General features: G+C 39.6%; 5 protein-coding genes across 7 annotated transcripts; 3 read left to right on the forward strand and 2 right to left on the reverse strand.

The window, feature by feature from the left end:
* The first annotated feature begins 179 nt into the window (after nucleotides 1-179).
* LOC6542139 (gamma-aminobutyric acid type B receptor subunit 1) lies at nucleotides 180-18,729 on the forward strand. 3 transcript variants are annotated; one of them, XM_026978908.1, is made up of 17 exons: nucleotides 180-1,265; nucleotides 5,265-5,519; nucleotides 9,346-9,480; nucleotides 9,557-9,727; nucleotides 9,786-10,002; nucleotides 10,060-10,225; nucleotides 10,286-10,529; nucleotides 10,594-10,743; nucleotides 13,472-13,614; nucleotides 13,676-13,799; nucleotides 13,882-13,998; nucleotides 14,063-14,270; nucleotides 14,330-14,586; nucleotides 14,647-14,784; nucleotides 15,985-16,171; nucleotides 16,298-16,364; nucleotides 16,679-16,718. In XM_026978908.1, exons 2-16 carry the CDS (start codon nucleotides 5,268-5,270, stop codon nucleotides 16,336-16,338), a joined length of 2,550 nt encoding a protein of 849 aa, XP_026834709.1. In that variant the 5' UTR covers nucleotides 180-1,265; nucleotides 5,265-5,267; the 3' UTR covers nucleotides 16,339-16,364; nucleotides 16,679-16,718. The 3 variants fall into 3 exon arrangements, with proteins under 3 accessions (XP_026834709.1, XP_015015362.1, XP_026834710.1); XM_026978909.1 differs by lacking the exon at nucleotides 180-1,265 and adding an exon at nucleotides 1,831-1,874; XM_015159876.2 differs by lacking the exon at nucleotides 16,298-16,364 and having other exon boundaries at nucleotides 192-1,265; nucleotides 16,679-18,729.
* Nucleotides 10,750-13,465, forward strand: LOC26525990. Its single transcript, XM_015159939.2, has one exon. The coding sequence runs from the start codon at nucleotides 10,788-10,790 to the stop codon at nucleotides 13,413-13,415; it is 2,628 nt and encodes an 875-aa protein (XP_015015425.1). The 5' UTR covers nucleotides 10,750-10,787; the 3' UTR covers nucleotides 13,416-13,465.
* LOC6540746 (angiopoietin-related protein 6) lies at nucleotides 14,793-15,773 on the reverse strand. Its single transcript, XM_001968895.3, has one exon. The coding sequence runs from the start codon at nucleotides 15,663-15,665 to the stop codon at nucleotides 15,090-15,092; it is 576 nt and encodes a 191-aa protein (XP_001968931.3). The 5' UTR covers nucleotides 15,666-15,773; the 3' UTR covers nucleotides 14,793-15,089.
* A 732-nt stretch (nucleotides 18,730-19,461) lies between the features above and the next one.
* Nucleotides 19,462-21,792, forward strand: LOC6542438 (protein yellow). The gene is made up of 3 exons (XM_001968896.3): nucleotides 19,462-19,872; nucleotides 20,543-20,948; nucleotides 21,009-21,792. The coding sequence occupies exons 1-3, from the start codon at nucleotides 19,640-19,642 to the stop codon at nucleotides 21,684-21,686; spliced, it is 1,317 nt and encodes a 438-aa protein (XP_001968932.3). The 5' UTR covers nucleotides 19,462-19,639; the 3' UTR covers nucleotides 21,687-21,792.
* On the reverse strand, nucleotides 21,696-22,864 carry LOC6542294 (anamorsin homolog). The gene is made up of 3 exons (XM_001968897.3): nucleotides 22,584-22,864; nucleotides 21,998-22,494; nucleotides 21,696-21,935 (listed from the first exon to the last, which is right to left on the reverse strand). The coding sequence occupies exons 1-3, from the start codon at nucleotides 22,717-22,719 to the stop codon at nucleotides 21,822-21,824; spliced, it is 747 nt and encodes a 248-aa protein (XP_001968933.1). The 5' UTR covers nucleotides 22,720-22,864; the 3' UTR covers nucleotides 21,696-21,821.
* Between the last annotated feature and the right edge of the window lie 92 nt (nucleotides 22,865-22,956).

Genomic DNA, 22,956 nt, shown 5'->3' on the forward strand with positions numbered 1-22,956 from the left:
AACCCCCGCTACACCGCCCACAAAGTAACCGTAATTGCCCGGAGAGTTTGGCGACTTTCGACTTGGCCAGCAAACTGAAAAAGCGAAACTTCAAAAAACCCGACTTGACTTGGCAACTGGAAAAGCGGAAGCACGAGCTTTCCCACCAAAAAAAGCTCTCGTGATTTAAGCTTTCGTCCTGGCGAGGCGAAAACGTAAATGTCAGTCATGGAGTTCCAGTCGTCGGATACATGTGGAACACAACGAACACAGCAGGAGCCTCTCGCGTCTCATCCCCCGAATACAATGCGAAAAAGTCTGTACAAAAAATAGACAAATAAAGAGCAGGAGCGAAAACACCATTCTGTGCATAAAATATAACTCCCGGAGAACTGAATACCTGCATAAAAAATCACGCGTTTAATGGAATTACGGTGCGTGAATTGATAACGTCAAGTGTGTTACAGGCTAGAAAGCAAGTGAAATAAAACGAATACATTAATAATTCATGCCCCTCAGTGTCAGAAGTAGCTTACTTACTAGTTTGATAAGGAATTCAACGTAAATCTGATATAATGTAGAAAAGTGGTACAAAGAAATATACAGAGCATATAGCACAGAACATAGAACACAGAACACACCGCAAACTCAAACAAAGTTGACAAAAAAGAAATAAAAAAGCTCACGCCCCTCACGTCTCAGTTTTTTCTCGAATTATTTGTGAAAGTGCAACAAACACACATAAAAAAAAGAAAAGGGAGGAGAGGGAACAGCAAAAAAGGCAGTGACAGCAGGAGCTGCAAAGGAATTGCCAACATTTGGGGATTACGGAATTATCGGGATCCGTTCTCATTAAAATGGATTTAAGGCAATGCCGATGTGCTGAGCTGCATTTGTGCATGGGATTATCGATTGTAATGCGCAGTCATCAAATTATGTTTGAACAACGCCGCCGCAACAGCGATATTAGCAACAACAACATCAACAAACAAATCAACAACAAACACTGAATTGAAAGCCCCTGACCCCCTTTGGCAGCGCCCTCCCCCCTCCATCTAACACCCCCTACGCCCCTGCCCACGCAAAAGGAGCAGCGAAAAAGAAGAAGCGTCTTATGAAACAATTGAAGCACCGGCCAAAGGAGCAAAGGAGCAGACAAAGACAGAGACAAAAACAACGGCAGAGGATAAAGCGGAGACCGAGGAGAAGAGGAAGCAGTAGTAGCAGAGCAGGAAACAACAACAACAACAACCGCAACATCGCATTTTTAAACGGCAATACGCAAAGTAAGTGAAGTGTAAAGTGAGCGAGATGGCAATAGAAAGGTGTAGAGTGCCGCGAAGAGAGGCGGAGAGAATACACTTGAACAAATCAAGCAGACATTTGCATGGGATGTTAAAAAAATAGATTGACAACCCTCATTGCTCAAAGATTCTAGTAGATGGATAGGTGTTTGTATACATATTTAAAGCAATTGAAATCAACATTTTTTGAGAAGTGAAAAAGAAAGTAAAAAATTAAGATGATAAAAGATTGTATGGAAACAACTTAGTGCTGTACTGGTTGACAATTTAATTTAATACTCCTGATTGGTGATCATTTCAATGATCGTACCATAAACTGCTCCCTAGTTAAATTTAAATTTTTAAACATTTTTTCAATGCAAATTTGATATATAAACTCAAATAAATGTACATATACATATATATTCGTTGAGCAGTAAATAATCATAGAAATTACATTTGCTTTTATATCTCTTTTTATCTTGGTTATAGAAAAAACAAGCCGATCATCAACTACGATCACTTGTTTTTGTTCTGTGTAGGGATGAAGAGCAGGTGAGAAGGCAGTGAAGTGAAGTGAAGCATTTGTCGCATTTGTGCAGAATTCTCGACGTAATTAATGTTTTAAGTCTGTGTGTGTGTGTGTGTGAGTGTTTGTGTGAGTGCGAAGGTTTGTAAACTAGGTCACTAGGAAGTTAGCCCCTTGACGACCATCCCCCCTCATCAGCGCCTCTTCAGCGGCACAACTCTACGTCAAAGGTGTCAACTCGCCAAATCTGCAACCACACCTTAGTTAAATGAGCCACCCTGTAGCCACCAAACCACCCACTCACCGCATCGCACCGCACCGCACCACCTCCTTATTCGTCCTTAACACACCGCAATGATTAACGCGCCTCACTGCGATTAACTGGCAAACAAAATTGGAGTGGTGCTGCGGTGGTGTTTGTTTGTGCCACGCCGACAGCATTTCCATTCAATAACACACGCCGCTCGTATGCAAACACTGTAAAAAGGTTTTATGCAAAAAACACACCGTATTTGTGCATGAAAAACTGTCATTCATCATCCAACCAACACAAATAACCGGTAATGGCATCGCCACATTATGGCTTTGTATTTTTTACATCCTCAAACACAAAATTTTATTTGATTTCTGACTTGCATCGCATTCATCACCCACTGAAGTCGAGCAATCAACCCACTAGTGACGTATACGCAATGTTTGATAAGTTGATTAATAAGCTAATTACGGTTAAGCCTGAACGGACATACTGAATAAATCCTTTAACAAATTAGAACAGAACACTTTTGTGCTATTGAAAACATTTAATATTTCTATAAATACAAAGCATCCATATGCTGTTTAAAAATTAACAAATATTTCAACTACAACTATGCTTTGTTACATTAGGATTTGAATTTTTTTAACTATAAAAGACTAATTTACATTTATTATACAATTGTGAAAGTCAAGTGGTTGAAGACAATAATATACATTTGTTACACAATTGAGAAAGTAAAATGGTTGAAGGTACCTTTCAGAAGTATGTATATACTATCTATTTTATATTCACTTACAGGCAGATTTCAATCAGGACCTTTCTTTAATGGGATATATTATGTCTAGAGCAGGCGAGAAGCAGTCTTAAATTAAATATTTTAGTACCGTCATAAATTATGAAACGTGCTGACGGTAAAATATATAATACAATTCATACTTTAAGTTATTTTTTGTTGTCCTATATGGTTTTATGCGACGGTGTGTATGTGTGTATATGTATGTATGTACCTCGCACTCGCAGGACACAGAGATAAAAAGGCTTCTCCTACATAAAAGTTCTATTCTTTTTTTATAGAAAAATATTGCTGGCAGGAGTTTAGAACATGGCCAAAAGGGGATGCGGACAGATGGTGCGGGGGTGTGCCGGGTAAAAGCCATAAAACTCAGGCGCCGAAGCGCAAAATGTCCTTGCCCTGTACAAAACGAAGGAATTGAACAGCAACAATCCACTGAGGGCAGAAAAAGAAAGGAGAACAACAGCAAATAAAATATAAACTGCTTATTTATTTATTTGTTTCGACAAATCTCAATTGAAACAAAGCTTAAAAGCTTCGAAATCAGAACTTAAATAGAAACCACACAGACATCCAGACGAATAAAACGAAAACGATAGAGCGCGGACAAAGAGACAATCACTATTAAATCCAAGTTCAATTCGGTTCGCAAACAATTGAATTTGTTGCAGATTTGATTTGGCTTCATGTGGCTTGCGATAACTATTTCCCTTGGATTAGTATGGGATTGGATTCATTGGCCCGACCGCAGTTTGCTTCCTAATGAGATTTGGATAATTAAAATAAAATTCTATAACTGCATTCCAATGAATTTAAATGTTAGGAGAGCTCTAATTCGACTTGTTTGGTTCGCATAATGGTTGGTGGACATAAAAAGCATTTGGCATTCGATTGGATATTTTTATTTCGCTTGATTAGTCAGCAAGGTCACATCGAAACTGACCTAAGCTAATGCAAATTGACTCCTCCTGCCAATCACAATTTATATTCTATTTAAGGGAAATCTTATACCAGATTCCTTCACTATAGCAGTAATCACAGTATCCATTAAAACAAATCAACACACAAAATTAAGCCAAAAGTACAATAAAAATGTAACTTGTTTCAATTTTAATAATGGATGTGCTGGCGGGATTATTGTGTTTCTAATTTGGTTATTTTCCTTAGAAATGCTTGCATACATTAAAAATTTGGTTATTTTCTTTAGAAATATTTGCATACATTAAGACGAACACAAAAACCAGCTTTGGCTCAAGCTCTTAAACCTTTAAAACGTTATACGCACATATTTATGTACGAACAAATGAAGGAAAATCTCCTTTTGCCTAATTCCGCATTAAGCTACAAGGAAACACATAACCCAGAAGTATGCAACAGAAATAAAATTTAAATCAGCACGTTTATGAAGTGGATTATTCGGACTGAAATGCTTACTCAACATTGTTATCCAGGATTTGTTGTGAGGAAAGCATATGCATTTGCGTTGTATTCTGGCAACTCAAGTTAGGGCAACTATAACAAATAAATCAGTTATCCTATCTATGCCAAATACTCATTGCAGACAAATAGTCTAACCTGGCTTAGTACCAATCAAACTGAACCTTAATCATCTTATCATCCAATGTCCTGGAACAGCGCATTCTAAGTTTGCGATAGTTGTTCAAAACGGCAATATTCATACAAATGATAAAAATATTTATAAATATAATGGTTTGCAATGGTTTCCAAGTTCTTATCAATTTCCAATTGCATTCGTATAACAACGAAAAGGCAATGCTTATGAATGAACGATAACAATATTTATAAAAATAAAGGCTTGCAATGGCTTTGCGAATTCTTATCAATTTTCAATTACGCATAACTTTTAATATATGCCAATCGAAGAAATACGCTTAGTTCGTAATTATAATTTATTAGGAATTTAAGCAACATGGAAAGCTTAAAAGGTTTCCCTTTAACTCTGCCAAAACGACGTGCACTTTATTTCTATAAAATTGTATTTCATAATTTTATTGTCATCCAATGGCGCATAATATCTCGTATACCCCAGCCGCAGGAACACACCAAAGTGTATAAATTGCTTACGTTTGCCCATGTAGTCATAAAAATTGCTTTGGCACATAAAACGAAGCTTGACGCTCGCTTTTGGTTTTGGTTTTGGTTTTGGTCCGGCTTGGTTTCATTTTGCCCCTTGCCATTTTTGTTTCGTTTTGGTTTCCATCGCTGGTGGGCTTGTTTTTTGCGAGGGTCCTGCCCGTGTCCTTCTTATATTTCTATTTCTATTTGTATTTCTATTTGTATTTGTGTTTGTATTTGTATTCCCCGATTTGTGCGCTCGCCAATTCGGTAATCACATTTCAAGCATTTTATTCGTCCTGATTCCAGTGCTGATTTACGTTTCTGTTTGTGGTCCCTGTCTTGCAGGATATGACAAGTGATGGTGCTGTTACGTTTTGGATATTTTTGCTTTGTTTGATCGCCTCGCCGCACCTGCAAGGGGGCGTGGCCGGTAGGCCCGATGAGCTGCACATCGGCGGCATCTTTCCGATAGCCGGCAAAGGAGGATGGCAGGGCGGCCAGGCGTGCATGCCTGCCGCAAGACTGGCGTTGGATGATGTCAACAAGCAGCCGAATCTGCTGCCGGGCTTCAAGCTCATCCTGCACAGCAACGACAGCGAGGTGAGTAGTCACTACACTGAACCATATTACCTTACCATATATACCAGTTATTTCGCATCAAATGTTACAACTAATATGGCAAATTATTGTACCATGTACGAGTATGAAATGATACCCACTGCAATTGTATTATCCACGCATATTCGCTCAGTGCATTTGTAAGTTGGAAAGCGATAAGCCCTACTTATATGCAGCCCAGCACCCCGTCTCCTCTGGTGCCTGCCACATACCCTTGGGTGCCACTTATTTTGTTTCGTTTTTGTTTCTGCTCACTGATGAGTGGAGTGCTGGCTGAGCACTGGCATTCATTAGCATATTTCTCCAGGGGATCAGGGGCTGGGTTCTGTTAACAAAGGACAAACAGTTTTATTATGCCGCATTAAAGGGTATTGCTACGCATGTGTTCCACAAATTGAATTCGCCCCACAATCCGCCATGTCCAACAAAATATTTTGGCAATGCCTCGGCTTAATGACCGCACATAAATTTCGATTGAGATTCGACACTGAAGCACGTTCGAAACATTGCCAACAGCAATTATATTGGCTGAATTCGGTTAATCGGGCTTTTATGTGCGTGATTCGTAATTGATAAAGGGTATTTAACATTAAGAAAAATGTGTGTATATTTCGAACGAGGTCGGCCCATAAATGTCGCTTAGTGTTCATTAAATCTTAAATAAATTTACTTTACTCTTGTAGTTCAACGCTGTATGTTTAATTATATTTCAATACGATTCACTGAGTCTTTAAGCGAAAATCTTTCTATTCCCTCAAAGTTTCTGTGAGATCAATAAGTAAAAGTTTTCCTATAAAGTTCGAACTTGCTTTTTGCAATCAAAAGTTTTACGCATTTTATCGTTAATGGCAGCAGCATGCATTAAACTTCTGTTCCAAGTTCTTCTTGTTAAAATTCGTATTATCTATTTAAACAGTATTGATCATTTCGTTTTTATTGATCGTTATTTAAAACTTGTACATTTTTGCCTTAAAGAGCAAAGTACTTATGTGATTTTCTCACTGGCACATTCCTTCTAAATAGAAAAAATAGGGAATGAAATGTACAAAAAAAACCCAATAAATCAACTTTTCAATGGTATCCATTTCTGCGGATTCTGTAACTTCTGTTGGCTTTTAGAGAAGCAGCTATTAAACAAATACCCGCCCTTCAAATGGTCATGCATCATAATAAATGGCCACTAACCGATGTAGTTTCCCTTTTTCCAGTTCCCAACTAAGTTGCGCGTATCAATGCCCCTTGGCGCGTATCTAATACATATACATATATATAAAAAAAAAACAGAAACAACTATCTTTATTCATTTTCATATTTTGCACATATTTTTTGGTGGATTTGCCATTTTAAGGGTCTGCGGTACAGTTGTTGCGGTTTCCACTACTTTGGCGGCTGTTTTTTGGGGCCTGCCTATTTTTAAGCGCGAACCTCATTAGTTTTAAGTGAGCGAAAGCTTAACTACTTGTTTTGAGTTTTGAATGAGGTCACTTTGCCCCGGCCGAGCCGTAGCTCATCATTTGAGTTATTTTTATTCAAGGCTGCCAGGAGAGACAGACACTACTATATGCTAGGCCCCACACAAACCTCTGTACATATGTACACAAATGCACGCCCATTTACGAGCCAGATCAGATACGGACATATAGATAGGAACAGAGTCCTGTCCCTGGTCATATCTGTTTATATCTGCTCCTGGTCTCTTCTGGTCTGGTCTGGTCTGGCCTGGTCTGGTTAGTTGAGTTGAGTTCAGTTGAGTTCAGTTCAGTTCGCTTCGCTGGACTGAGCCAGGCGCGTTATGTTTGTGGCTTAGGCAAACAGCTTCCGTTAAATGCTGCATAATTAGTTGCCATCTCCAGGTCCCACAGCCACCATCTCCTCTGCCACATTCACATTCACATCCACACCCACCGCCTCACCCACATCCACGTCACTTGGCAAGCGACAAGGGGCAAAGGTCGCACGCAATGTTTGCCTTTGCCGCTGCCTTTTGCTTGACCTACTTTGATGTGTGAAATGTCCCAAAGAATCCTGCACAAAAGCACTGAGAAGAGAACAAAAAGTGTATATAGTAAACAAGCCAGGATGGTTATCCTTTTAATAAGCGTAGCCCCCTGTGGTCCCCCTTAACTCCAGAATCACCCAGAACTAGTGCACAAATTTGAGCAAACTGCAAATCTAACTTTGATTTTATAATGCCCAAATAAGGTGTGAAAAATGGCATTATTTCACTTGCAAAGCTGTCACTTTCCGTCGGCTAAGTGCCTTCATGCGAACCACTGAAATGGCTTAAACCGGTTGTCAAGCTTTAGAAATAAGCCGGAAATTGATTTCAAAGCGGTGTGCTCCTAAAAGGTTTTGGTTTTGGTTCTTCTTTTTAAATTAATGTTTAATAAAACAAAAACACAGCATTCAGTGGTTTTAGTTCGACTTCAATTCAATTCAATTTCAATACTCAAAATAATAATAATATAATAAGAGTTATCTAGCAGGTTTGCATTTAAATTGCATATTTATTTGTTCACTATGTAATAAAGTCCTTCAGAGACTTGCATTATAATAGGGTAACAGGCATTCCATATATAAATCATTTAGCTGCCTTTTTGTTAATATTAAAGTATTACAAACATGTATATCAGTTTTGTCCTGCTTAGTTAGTCAACAAAGTAGGCTTGCCTCTGCCCACGAAAACCGAAAAGGGAAACTATTTAACTAGATCGTGGCATGCCTCGCCACCCAAAGCCCACACCTAAATCTAAATAGATGGATAGATGGAGTGGTACGAACAGGATAATACTTATGCATAAACAGGGACTGGACATGAAAAGGAAAAGAAAGAAAAACCAATTAGAATGGTTGTTTACACGCAAGCCAAGTAAGAAATATGAAAATTGTCGTCGGTAGCAGGAAGACAAGGGGGTTTGGGCCAAAGTAAAGGAAACGTTGAACAGTGAAACGAGTTTGCCATGTAAATGAATGAATGGGAGAATGAATAACTGAATGAATGAATCATTTATATGACCAGTGTGGATACACGTATGCACATGTATGTATATCACAGCTTCAGCACAAGGGAAAAGTGAGGGGGGGGGGGGGGGGCACACCCTCGTGAATTATTCATTGTCATGAATGAATCTTGTTTAATTGATAAATGCTATGACATGGGGATTAATAAAAAGCATAATGAAAAAATATCAGCCAGGTGGGACATAAATTAGCAAGTCTTGAATATGGAAATTTAACTAACTAATTTACTTGAAATTCGTATAATTAATCACGCATAACCTGGTTTGATCGCTTTTAAAATATACAATTAATATGCATTGTTTGATTATAGTTTTAATTTTCCCTATTAGCAAGTTTTTAATAGCGTTTGTTATTCAATAGAACTCACTGCGTGCAGTACAGTTTTTAATGAGCATGCATTGCATTGCATTGAATAATTTGCGTTTTTAATCACATTGGCGAAAATTGGGTGTTGATGAAATCTCCTTCTGGGCCAGTTATGTTCATTAAATTCAATTCAAAAGCCACACCAATGTCAAAAACGCGCCTCGCATGAATCACAAAAGTCAATTAATCATTTCAATAATTATCTTCCAATGAAGACAGACACATAAATAACAGGAAATTCGCTATTAATAACTCCTGAAGGGTCGTTGCTTAGCATAATCATAATCAATACATCGCGATGGCCATCAAGCGAAGCCTACATGTACATATATGTAGGAGTATATGAATACTTTGCCAAAGACTGATGGGTAGTAGAATTTTCTTGGCAACTGGCTAATTCCACTTCCCCATTTATCCACAGTGTGAGCCCGGTTTGGGCGCCAGTGTGATGTACAATCTGCTCTATAATAAGCCGCAAAAGCTGATGCTGCTGGCAGGATGCAGCACGGTCTGCACCACTGTGGCCGAGGCTGCCAAAATGTGGAATCTAATTGTGGTAAGTGAAATTTGCATAACGCCAGCACGGCATCGCTGCAATTTCGAGATACTTTACCTACTCCCACTGGCCACAGCTCTGCTATGGGGCCTCGAGTCCGGCTCTATCGGATCGCAAGCGTTTTCCCACTCTGTTCCGCACCCATCCATCGGCCACGGTGCACAATCCAACGCGCATCAAGCTGATGAAGAAGTTCGGCTGGTCACGGGTGGCCATTCTACAACAGGCCGAGGAGGTCTTTATATCGGTAGGCTCTTAAATACCTGTCAATGTTAATGGAATACACTCATGCATTTACCATACAGACCGTGGAGGATCTCGAGAATCGATGCATGGAGGCTGGCGTTGAAATCGTAACTAGACAATCATTTCTATCCGATCCAACAGACGCCGTGCGCAATTTGCGACGCCAGGATGCACGCATCATTGTGGGACTCTTCTACGTGGTGGCCGCCAGAAGGGTTCTCTGCGAAATGTACAAACAGCAGCTGTATGGGCGAGCCCATGTTTGGTTCTTCATTGGTGAGTCTAGAAATCAGTCACTAGTTAAATAGATAAGCATTTTTATTTTTTGCTCAGGCTGGTACGAAGACAACTGGTATGAGGTCAATCTGAAAGCAGAGGGCATCACCTGCACCGTTGAGCAAATGCGAATAGCTGCCGAGGGACATCTGACGACAGAAGCTCTCATGTGGAATCAGAACAATCAGACAACTATATCCGGAATGACTGCAGAGGAATTTCGGTAGGTTCTACATGATCCATTGCTAAGCCTATTGACTCAATATGCCTTTCTTCCACACAGACATCGACTGAATCAGGCGCTAATCGAAGAGGGCTACGATATCAATCACGATCGCTATCCGGAGGGCTATCAGGAGGCACCCCTTGCCTACGATGCAGTGTGGAGTGTGGCTTTGGCTTTCAACAAAACCATGGAACGCTTGACAACCGGCAAGAAATCTCTGAGGGACTTTACCTACACGGACAAGGAAATTGCCGATGAAATATACGCTGCCATGAACTCCACACAGTTTCTGGGTGTATCGGTATGTTTATAAATCTTGTTTCAAAATACTTATAATTTTACCCGCACATAATATTTATTTCAAGGGTGTGGTGGCATTCAGTTCTCAGGGCGATCGTATTGCTCTTACTCAGATCGAACAGATGATAGACGGCAAGTACGAGAAATTGGGATACTACGATACTCAGTTGGATAACCTATCCTGGTTGAATACTGAGCAGTGGATTGGTGGCAAGGTAAGCATGTCAGGCAGCTTTGAAAAATCAATCCTAAAAGCAAAATGTCGGACGATGATAAAAAGAAAAACATAGACAACAGAAAGCATGTATCTACTGAACCGGAACAGGAAACAAATCCGTCAAATGACGAAGCTAATACGGGAAGATCGTTAATCAGCTTTAGTCAGAAAGATGATCAATCCAGAGAGCCATTATCATCTGTAAGTCTTAAGCAAGGTCCTAAGATAGCAGCCAAACCGAAAAAGCCAGAGATAAGATCGTCAACTTCGCATACTGGTAAACCCACAGTACACCAGAGAAATTCAGACAATGAAAAGCCGGGCTTTTCTAAATCATTTAAAAGAGAATCTATTAGTACGAAAGCAAATAGAAACAGCGTTGCAGCAAAAGATGATCAAAAGATATTAGTCAAGACCGTACCCGGAAAATCACTTCTTAAAGATTCTGACGATGAAAATGTGGAGGCATCTAGCCGGCCAAAAAATTACACAGCAAAAAAAAAAGTGGCTGAGGGACCTTCAACGAGGCGAGTTCGCGAGCCATTTGACTCATTTGATAGGGAAAAATATCTGGCGGAATTGATCGATTATGATCGATCGTCCGAAGAAAAAAAACAAGATTCGGAACCAGACAGTACTCTTCGACGTCGTTTTCACACCAATAATGAATTTAATTCTACATCAAGTCTGGAATGGGAGGAGGAAGAGATCGATGAAGACTCTGCTGGATCTGCGACCATGCGAGGTAGCTATCGAATGACACAGAATGCCGATGACGAACGACCTGTTATCCTAGCGGAAATAATTAACATGGGCAAGTTAAAGGAGCTTAAGGACCAGCGCGATTCAAATAATGGATTCCTTAACAACCGTCGAGATGATAAAACCATTGATGAGGTGAAAGGTTCGAAGACCACAGGAACCGGCAGCCGTCACGTTGAAGAAGTTAAATATGGGGAAAACGCTGGTGATGATGATGATGACAATGCACAAGTGAAACACAGAAGCACAATCACAAAAATCTTTAGTATTGCCCAAAGAGTGGAACGGAAGAAAGACTCTAAAGAAAGTGAAAAAAACTCCAAAGAAAGTGAAAAAGACGAAAATAAAGACGATAAACCGAAACCGCCCCCAGAACCAGAAGTCCAGGAATTGGAGGCAAAGAAAACATGGGTTTTTCCGATCACAGAGACATCGCCTGATATCCCTGGAGAGGATCAGCCCCTGCAGGAAAACCGAAGGATTACAATCGGTAAAAGAAATAAAAAAATCAGAAATATCGGAATAAATACGGATATAAGCAGACAATCCAAAATCAAAACACTTCCCAGCAAGTCCGAAGGTGGTGACATAGAAGCAGACTATGCTGGTAAAGGATTGCGACATGTGGGGCAAACCACTGAAAATCGTCCAAATCAGCGAAAGAATTATAAACATAAAGTAGAACTAGACGATGTGCCCGTTGATATAGGATACAGCGATGGTCGGATAAGGGAAGTTGGAGTGAATACTAAAGTGCTACCAAAAACCAGAATTCCACCGATTGCCGAGATGATTGAGCACAAAAATGGTCAATTCAGGGACGTTGGGACCAACACAGATAAACCATTTTGGCCAATCGACGACGGAACCAATGTGATATACATGAAGCCGTTTAGAACTGATACGAAGAAAATGGATAAACAGATTGTGGATCCACCGCCGTACAGTGGACCCTACAAGATGCCAACGAAAGGTGAGAGACGATCTTACTACAAAGGCTGTGAATATCATTTTCCTGGCAGAACTGGATGGCGTCGACTTTTCTACAATAGAACCCATGGAAATTATGAATTACGCCGTCCAAGTTTCTGGATCTACACACTAGTTTTTTCCATTTTATATATTTTATTTGTCATTATTTTTTCAATGGCCTGGTTCGATTTCATCAAAGATGACGCATCTAGGAAGGCGCCCGTGATAAAGATGGCTCAACCATTTATTAGTTTCACTCCATTCGGACCACGAACAAATCCCAAGGCGGTATCATATGATCCTAGAAACAGTACGGAAATCATGGAAAAGTATGCTGGTATAATGGCTCTACTGGAAAAATATGGCGACCATGGTCAGAATCCGCGTTTCGGAACTTGTACTGCCGATGAAAAGTTTGGATATCCGAGCGGCGAACCGTGTGTTTTTCTAAAAGTTAATCGGATTATTGGATTCAAGACCGAGCCCTACATCAATTCCGATGACCTTGTCCATGCCAAGATCGACGAGGTTGAATTTACGACCCTGAAAAGGTTATTAGAAAACACCACATCGGAGGGTCGTCTAAATCGCACTTGGATCACTTGCCGGGCAGATAAAGATAAGAAGGTTTTAATTGAATTCCATCCAGAGCCGGCGATACGAACGGAGTACACCGATATTGATGAGAAAATCGAGTATGACGCGAACGAGGGTATAAGGTCATTTTTCGGCCCAAACGATCTCAACCGCATAGTAGCTCTCAAGATCAAAAAGCTAAAGGCAAACGATCGTGTTCATATAAATTGCAAAATGTGGGCACATAATATCCATCATAAGAAGGAGGGTTATGGTCAAGTTTCGTTTTTTGTGTTATTAGCTACAAACGAAAACCGTGAAAGGGTGGAAAAATTGCTCAGACACGGTGACTCATTATAAAAAATTTATATTTATGATTTTCTAATAAATTGATATTTATAACATCTATAATTTAGGTTCCTCAAGATCGCACAATTGTCACACATGTTCTACGCACTGTGTCCTTGCCATTATTTGTGTGCATGTGCACCATATCCAGTTGTGGCATATTCGTTGCCTTCGCCTTGATCATCTTTAATATATGGAATAAGCATAGAAGGTAGTTTCATTTCCGCAAGTAGTGTCCATCCAGAATTGACTTAGGTTTTATACAATTTTAGAGTAATACAATCCTCGCATCCCGTTTGCAATACGATCATGTTATTTGGTGTCATCATCTGTCTAATATCTGTCATCTTACTGGGTATCGACGGACGCTTTGTCAGCCCCGAGGAATATCCAAAGGTGGGCGTTCCTTACCCTAAAGCGTTATAATCTTTGATACCTAATATCTTGATTTCTTATCCATATTATCCTTATCCAACAGATATGCCAAGCGCGGGCTTGGTTACTATCCACCGGTTTTACACTAGCATACGGTGCTATGTTCAGCAAGGTCTGGCGTGTGCATCGATTTACAACAAAAGCAAAAACTGACCCAAAGGTGGGCTTAGATGAAAAAAATAATAACAATTTTATTCAGTTGCTAATCACCTGTGTAATTGCAGAAAAAAGTGGAACCTTGGAAGCTATACACCATGGTTTCGGGGCTCTTATCAATAGATTTAGTGATATTACTCTCATGGCAGATCTTTGATCCGCTTCAGCGTTATCTCGAAACATTCCCACTCGAAGATCCAGTATCTACTACTGATGATATTAAAATACGTCCAGAGCTTGAGCATTGTGAAAGTCAACGCAACTCCATGTGGTTGGGTATGTGGCCGCAATAGAACTAATACTAAAATATATTATATTATTGTATTACTTACCAGGTCTTGTATACGGCTTCAAGGGGCTAATTCTGGTGTTTGGTCTGTTTTTGGCCTACGAGACGCGTTCCATTAAAGTGAAACAGATCAACGATTCGCGTTATGTGGGCATGAGCATCTACAACGTGGTGGTCCTCTGCCTGATAACAGCTCCGGTGGGCATGGTCATTGCATCGCAACAGGACGCGTCCTTCGCCTTCGTTGCTCTAGCTGTGATATTCTGTTGTTTCCTAAGCATGCTGCTGATATTTGTGCCAAAGGTCAGCCACAACCACTAGCTTAACGTAGTCGCACATTCGTAACGCTCTCTATTCGCATAGGTCATTGAGGTTATACGTCATCCCAAGGATAAGGCCGAATCGAAATACAATCCCGATTCAGCCATATCGAAGGAGGATGAAGAACGCTATCAGAAACTTGTTACAGAGAACGAGGAATTGCAACGATTAATAACACAGGTATGTTAAATCATGGTTGATTATCTCTATGAAATGTACTTTTTTTTTTTATAAAACGAACAAATATTGAACGATTCCAAAATATAAGATTATACACTTCTTTAAACGTTAATCTAGAAGAATTTCGGTCTTATCATCATCTGAACAAAAGTTAAAGAGTGGAATTTCCAGCGACCCCAGTGAATTCCATTCAGAATGACGGTTTCCCCTTCTCTGAAATAAAGTCCATTTAGCGAGCTGTAATATGAAGTAATATGAATTATAAAGTAGAAACTTCTCACAAATCCAATTTTAATTTCATATCTTTACCTTGAAAAACACGAGTGAAACCACCAACCACCGCCATGGTCGGCTGCACAATTTCTACTAGACTCGTCATTATCACGATCAAAAGTGGAAAACCTTTTATCTATGTGGTATTTGAGGGAGTCGCCAGCTGTTCCAGAATATTGTCCCACCCGCTCCAGTTTATACAAATCATTTTCACTGCCCACTTGAAAGTCATCAAAGTGAGCATATACTGTAGTGCCAGTACCATGCTTCAATTGAATGAAAAGTTCGTGTGGCTGTTCCTTAGTCATCAGATGAAGTTTATGGAGACCGATAAAAAATTCTCCATTCGGATTGCCAAATCCATGTTTGTAATTAATCCACGATTGGTTGAAATTAACACTTCCATCAAGTCGTCTCTGAATGACAATCCAATCTCTTGTGGTCGTCTTGCACTGGGTCACTTGAAAAGGTTCTTCACCTGGCAGCTTCAGCTGGTCAATTCCATTTGGGCTGCCACTGGGACAGGTGTGTGTTGAACTCTGACCAATTTTGAAGTGCAAAATCCATAAAAGAAACACAACAATGAACGCTTTCATTTCGCCTAGCATGCGTACTGATACCTGTTCGCTGGTTTACTGATATATATTTAGACATATCTGCTATATAAATGGGCACTTCAAGACACAGTTTCGTGGTTTTAAATAGAAACTCAATTTACAACCTTTGACCGCATTGCTTGATATACATTTATTCCATTTAGGTCGTCATTTGAGCAAGTGTATTCCCAAATAGTGGATAGACACTTTATTTAGAATTCATTTTGTTTCTTTTTTTTTTTTTGTTTAATACGTATTGATTTAAGAACTTCCATATCTAAACCTTGAGTTCTGGTCGAACCTCCAATAAATGCGGTGTTTCCCCTTGCAGAAGGAGGAAAAGATACGAGTCCTGCGACAGCGGCTGGTGGAGCGGGGCGACGCCAAGGGCACAGAACTGAATGGTGCAACAGGTGCCGCCTCCGCCGCCGCCGCCGTTGCAACAACTTCGCAGCCCGCCTCCCTCATCAACTCATCCGCACATGCCACGCCCGCAGCCACACTCGCAATCACACAAGGTGAGTACATGGTGAAAGTATTCAAAGTATTCAAATGCCCCTTAGCCAAGTTGCATGTGGTGCTCGACGCTAGTGTCGTTGGTTTAGCTTGAGGTTCTTAATCGTTATGTTCTCGATTTTAACTAGAAATCTTAGCTCTATTCGTGGGCATTGACACAATTGATTAGGAACAACAAATGCATGGAGTTCAAAGGTTATTTGCTTATGTTAACGCTACGTAAACTCTATTCTCGCACTTCAACAAATGTTTTTTGTTTTGTAAACTTAAATGCAAACAATGCCAACTTATCAGTTTCGTGTATGTCTATAGCTTTTCTACATTTGTACTTCAGCACTTTTGTCTTGCTTATTTATATCTGCAGCACAACTGCACTATTTAAAAAGTAAACCTCACATTTTTTACATTCTAGCAAGATGATACAAATCACAGTTTTGAAAATTTTACACATCGTAACATGAAATACATCGTGAAATATATTATTAATTCTTTATATATTTATTTTGCAGATACTCATGAGCATCGTACATGAAAAAACTTGTCAATTTCCTTTGCGTGATAGGTGAATTATACAAAAGATATGAAATGCAAATAAGGATGCTAACGGAAGATGGATTAAAACAAACACGTACTTAAAGAACTTTGTATCAACTTTAAGCTGAGCTAAATAAGTGAATTGGTAGCAGCAATTTTGTAGAATAATGAAATATGTATTGTACCTTAAACGTGTTTAGCATTAATATTGAAAACGAAGTAATTTTAACTTTAAAGAAAACAAAAAATCGACATTAGCATCTAAACTAAGCGAATTGTTAGGCTTTAAAGTTGCAACTCAGAAACCAAAAATTCTAGCAAGTCAAGAAAAAGTTCTGTAAAAAAAGATCGTGTTAAAGTTAGTAATTTTTAAATGCAGAAAGGAAAGACAAATTGTTGTTTATTTGTTTTATTTTAGTAAATACTGTTCTTGGGTTAGACGAATTATCTTTTTGAACCTCATTTGCTCAGCGCTGTCTCCTAGAGCTCTCTACACTTAATTATAATTATAATAAATCTGCATAGATGAAAACTCCCCCAAAGGCGGCCTTCTCCTGATTCTTAGTTTTCATTTACGTGTCTTTTTCTAAACCAGGTCGCGGCAATACAAACCAAACTCCTAGACTCCGGGAATCAAACCATGGAACACTGTCCTTCTCGACAGGATAATCGGTTTGGTTCCCAATATGTTAGCTAAGTTAGCTTTAGGCACTTTAAATAGATCCATGTGTGTGTATGTGAGGTGTAAATGTGCACTCGATAAAAGTTTTAATAGTTTACATTTCAGCAAATCGTAAAAAAGCACAAATCGAATGAGAAGTCTAGCAAATATTAGATAATGAAAGGATATGTATACATTTAGCTTAGACTAGTGTAGCATCAAAAGTTAATATATTATATTATGGATGGGTTGAGTGCTCAAGAAACGTTTTAATTTTTATGTACTGTTATACATAGACAAATTAAATGGTAATGAGAAATTTTTGAACCTACTGTAAGTTCTAAAATCGCATTTATAAAGTATATATATTATACACTGAAATCGAGGAGAGACCGAGCATAATTGAGGACGTCGTTATATAGGAATTGACTTTATTTAAACTAAAACTAAACTGAACCCTATTGACAAATGATTAACTTACTCACTTGCATAACATACTATCACTCACTCGCCCCTCAACGAAATCGAATCTTTTCAACTCAACTCAATTCAATTCAAACTCACTCACATCCAAGTAAAACGGAATTATAAAAAAATCCATCACAAAAAGTGCTATAAGAAACATACATAGACAACATCAAATTCCTACGAAATGAAAGACTTTAAAATCTAAGCCGTTAAAAAAAGGGAAAACCAAGCAAAAGAAATGAATACTATACACACGATAAACAATGATTATATATAAATATTGAAATATATATATATGAAATTTACACATGGCAAAGAACATCTCTAGTACATTGATATTTGTTAAGAGTCGTTGGAATTTGTAGTTTAATTGGATTGTATTTCATACACATATAGGGAACGCTGTTAGGGTAGACGTGTAACTCGAGATCATGTATATTGTATATAGAGCATTTAGCTGCGCCTCCTAAACACACAGAAACATAGAACAGCCACAACGGCAATCAAATCTACAAATGCAACAAGTAATCGACTTTTAATTTTGAATCCGAATCAATTATTTGCTTTTGTCCTCAAATCACAGCCGAAAGAAGAACTTCTAGCAAAGTAAGACACAGTTTAGCCAAGCTAATTGTTGTATAAATACGAGTAAATAGAAAAAGCAAAGGTTAAATAAAACCAGAATTATTTCAATGGAAACACACAAGAAAGTGAAATTCTACTGTTAGTGACAAAATAAATATGAACCACGACAAATGGTAGCAATATGCAGGAAAAACAAATGGTCAAAGTAATGAAAAACTCGGTATGTTCTTATGAATGTAACACTAACGAATTAATTTAAAGTTTAATAAAACGGAATAAATGAGAATTTTACTGAATAAAAAATACAAAACAGAATTGAACAAATATATTACTTTTATTTATCGGGTTGGATTCTTAATGTTTACTAAATAATTCCCCATTTTCAGGCAAAATGTTTTCATATCTACTATAAATACAAATTGGCCATCTGAGTCTCAATTTGTTTTAATTTTGGGCTTAAACAATTGAAGTGCCTTTAAGGAAGTTAAATATTCTTCGGCTTAAATTAAAGGTAACATTTTTAAATTTCAAGTTCATTTGCTTTTAAAATTTCAGACTCAATTAGCATCGTCCACAAATTTGTCTCTTGAAATGCAAATCGTTCTTAAAGCAAACATTTACTTCGCACTGCATTATAAATGAGGGAATCAATAACCTTTATTCACAAATCAGAGTTTGAATTGTTTATGCAATTTAGTAATATTTTAATGAAAAATTCTTAAGATTTCTTTAAATATGTGCATTTATAAAAAAATTCACTGCTAATTTATATCCAAACATTTTTCTTAATTCGTTTTCATATAAAAAAAGCAACAATTGACCCATTAGTTACCAACTGAAAATGAGGTTCACTGTTCGATTGATTATATTCGAGGTGGGCTTAAGAGGCGAGTAAAAAGGTATTTTTAAAGTATTACCAAGTAAATTCCAGATCTTCCTTCCGGTTATGTTGCTAATTTTAAGTCCCAGCGCATCCAATCCAGCAATATCCAATAACGTGCAGCTGGGTATTTCGTATAACAGATTATAACACCACGGAATCCGATCTCTGAGTTCTGAGCTTAAAGCTTAGCTTGTTGTGGATCCAAGCCAGCATATTAAGCCCGACTCCGGTCTAAGCTCTTGCAGTTAGCGCACTCAACTCGAACTGAACGGAGGTCCCAAAAAAAGAAACGAGCAAACCAAAAAAGAAAAACGATCTATTGCAAACCACAGCTCCACAATGAACCCACTAGGAATGGTGAGTCTGGGCCTAATGCTGTGCCTCATCGGCGGTTTTGGCCGGATTGCATCGGCCAAGCTGGAGGAGAAGTTCTCGTGGAAACAGCTGGCCTTCGATTGGCCAACTCCGGAGGCCGAGGCGGAGGCCAAGTCGAATGGCCACTACATCGAGGAGAACAACCTGCCGCTGGGCGTGGAGCGTTGGCAAAACAGAATCTTTGTCACTGTGCCAAGGTAAGTTTCCAAATTCATAACCGAAAGAGACAACAAATTTACGATAACGTGTAGTTAAATTTTCCTTTTTTTCTTAATATTTACCTTTTTTTTGGTTGGCTTGGTTTGTAATTAAATGTCAAGCTAGACTTGCAAAATCATCGAGCGTCAAGAGTGGAAACCGGTTTTCTTGCTGGCTAGTTAACTTTATAATTTTTTTTCTTTTTTGTATGATCATTTTGCATTTTAAATTGTAGTTTCTAAATGCAAATCGTAACGTGAATTAATTATAAATTATTAAGAGTAAGCACCTGATCGGAAAATTCTATGGAATATTACAGTTCCAATTAAACGCTAACTAGATAACTAGTAAACAAAATCATTGTGACGTCACCCTGCTGGGTTTTATTGACTAAAAAGCCCCGAAAACCATTCGATTTTTGAAGCTATGAGTAACCAAAACAGGATTCAGTTTGCTTTTTACATTAATGAAACAATATTTTAATTAACAACATATTATAGTAGACAATATCCGATTAGTCATTATAATATTGCGAAAGTACTTGGCATTTTGTTATTTTATTAGTTATTCCTATGAAAATAATTTTAAAAAAATGTCTAAAATTTAAATTTCTGGCTTGAAAGTTTAATTTTCATATCCTCTCTATTAAATGATTTACTTTCTATTTAGATGGAAGGCTGGTGTGGCTGCCACTCTCAACTACATCGATATCAACTCGACCGAGAAGTCGCCAAAGCTGCACCCGTATCCCAGTTGGGAGGCCAACAAGCTGCCCATCGAGGTGCAGCCACAGGACCAAAAGACACCATCCGGTGGACGTCTGGATGCCGATAAGGCCCAAGATGCCGGCATTCAGCTGAAGGACAACTCGACTATCATATCCACCTTCCGAATCCAAGTGGACGTATGCGATCGCCTGTGGGTGCTCGATACTGGCTTGGCAGACATCCTGGGCAGTCCCAAGCAGATTACACCCAATTCTATCCTAGTATTCGATTTGAAAACGGATACCTTATTGCGTCGGTATACCATTCCCGCTGATCAGACCAAAGAGGACTCGTTCTTTGCTAATATTGTGAGTATGCATAAGCGCATTTTTCAAGTTTTGGAACTGATAAAGTAAATCAATATTTAGGTTGTGGATGCAGACCGCTCGGAGTGCCAAGATGCCTTTGCTTACATACCGGATTTGGGTGCCTACGGTGTGATTGTGTACTCCCTGAGGAACGACAAATCTTATCGCGTCAAGCACAACTTCTTCCACTTTGATCCACTGCACGGAGATTTCAATGTCGGCGGCGTGAACTTCCAGTGGACGGATGGCGTTTTCGGTTTAGCCGTGGGGCCAATGAATCCGGATCACTCCAAGGACATCTACTTCCATGCCCTGGCCAGTACCAAGGAGTTCAAGGTTTCGAACCGAGTGCTGCAGAACGAGTCGCACGTCACCGGTGGCGACTCGTACTACGATTTTAAATACGTTGGTGACCGTGGCATGAATGGCCAGTCCACCGCCGAGGTCTTTGATCCCGAGACCGGAATCATCTTCTATACGCAGGTGAACAAAGACGCCATCGCCTGCTGGAACATCAAGCGTCCATACACTCCGGACACCCAGGGGCTAATCGACTCTGATTCGCACACTCTCGTCTTTCCCAATGACATGAAAATCGACAATGAAGGCAACATTTGGGTGCTATCCGACAAGATGCCTACGTATTTGTACAAGGAACTCGATCCCTCGGCCGTCAACTATCGTATTTTGAAGGGCCAGAACCGCGATCTCATCAAGGGTACACCATGCGAAATGTGATCACTTGGATATTTAAATCCACATGCTGTGTGATGCGGTGCATTTTTGTATTTACATTATGACATTATTGTTTGTAAGTCAGCTTAATAAACTATTTGAAATGTGATTGATTGGGTGTATCATGGTGAGTCTAAGTTAAATGTCCGATTTTAGGAGGTTGTCGCCCAGTTGCACTTTCTCACCAGGCTTAAAGGCGGGCATGCCCAAATAGGGACAAGTGGAGCAGCGGAAGGCGTCGCCCAGATAACACTGTACATATAAGAAATCATTTGATATAACGACTAATCACGATAATCTATAAGAGAACTTACATTTCCACAGCTGGACTTGGCATTCTCGGTGGCCTTCTGGCTCTGTTTTTCAGTCTCTAACTCCTCAGCCAAACCGCAGGAGCAGTTTTTGCATGCCTTGCGCTTGCCCGTGGTGCTACAGACACGTAGACCAGCAGGATCCGGCTTCTGTTTGTCTTCCTCGTCCAGCAGCTCCTCCTCATCGATAAGTTCCTCATCGTCACCGCTAATCTTCCACACATTGATTGCACTGGCGTTCTTCTTGGCGAACGACAGCCTGGCTGAGGATCCCGTCTCGTAGCCAGGCTTCTCGGCGGTCAAAGCATCTGGAGAGTCCTCGCGACAGTTTATGAATCCGGATAACTTGATCTCCTGCAGCAAACTAGCCGCCGGTCCGATGAAGGACACCAAATGCAGTTTGCCACTCGGTTTCAGCATGTGCAGCAGTTTTACGTAACTGTCGGTCAACTGGGCGCACTCGATCACAATCAGGTCGAAACTGGAGTTGGCATAGGAAGCTGGAATGCATAAACAGCATTGGTTTTATTCTGCTGACTCACTGGCTAGACAAAACAGCACACACACACCGGCATCGCAGGCAACTTACAAAACGACAGGCGGTGCACATTTTCCAGGGCCACATCACCGCCGGTGGCCGACTTTAGTTGCTCCACCCGCTTGTCCAAGTCGGCGCTGTCCGTCCATATATACAAAGATTTCTGCAGACCCTTGAAGTTCTCCATTGTGGCTCTGTTTCTAGAATATCTAAAGAGTTCAAGCACCGAACGAAACCGATTTTTGATTTCACAAGTTAGATATGGCAGTGCAGCGAAAACCTAGCGGTGATATCGATTGTACCTGTCTATCGACTTTAAAGTGATATTCAGTGATTTAGATTTCTACACTAAACACTGGGACTGCTAAAAATAAATGCACTTTTAAATGTATTCCACCAGCTGACTTCGCTTTTTAATGAGATA

Source organism: Drosophila erecta, unplaced genomic scaffold (assembly GCF_003286155.1).
Source record: "Drosophila erecta strain 14021-0224.00,06,07 unplaced genomic scaffold, DereRS2 tig00000055-arrow-pilon, whole genome shotgun sequence".
NCBI classification, from domain to species: Eukaryota; Metazoa; Arthropoda; class Insecta; order Diptera; family Drosophilidae; genus Drosophila; species Drosophila erecta.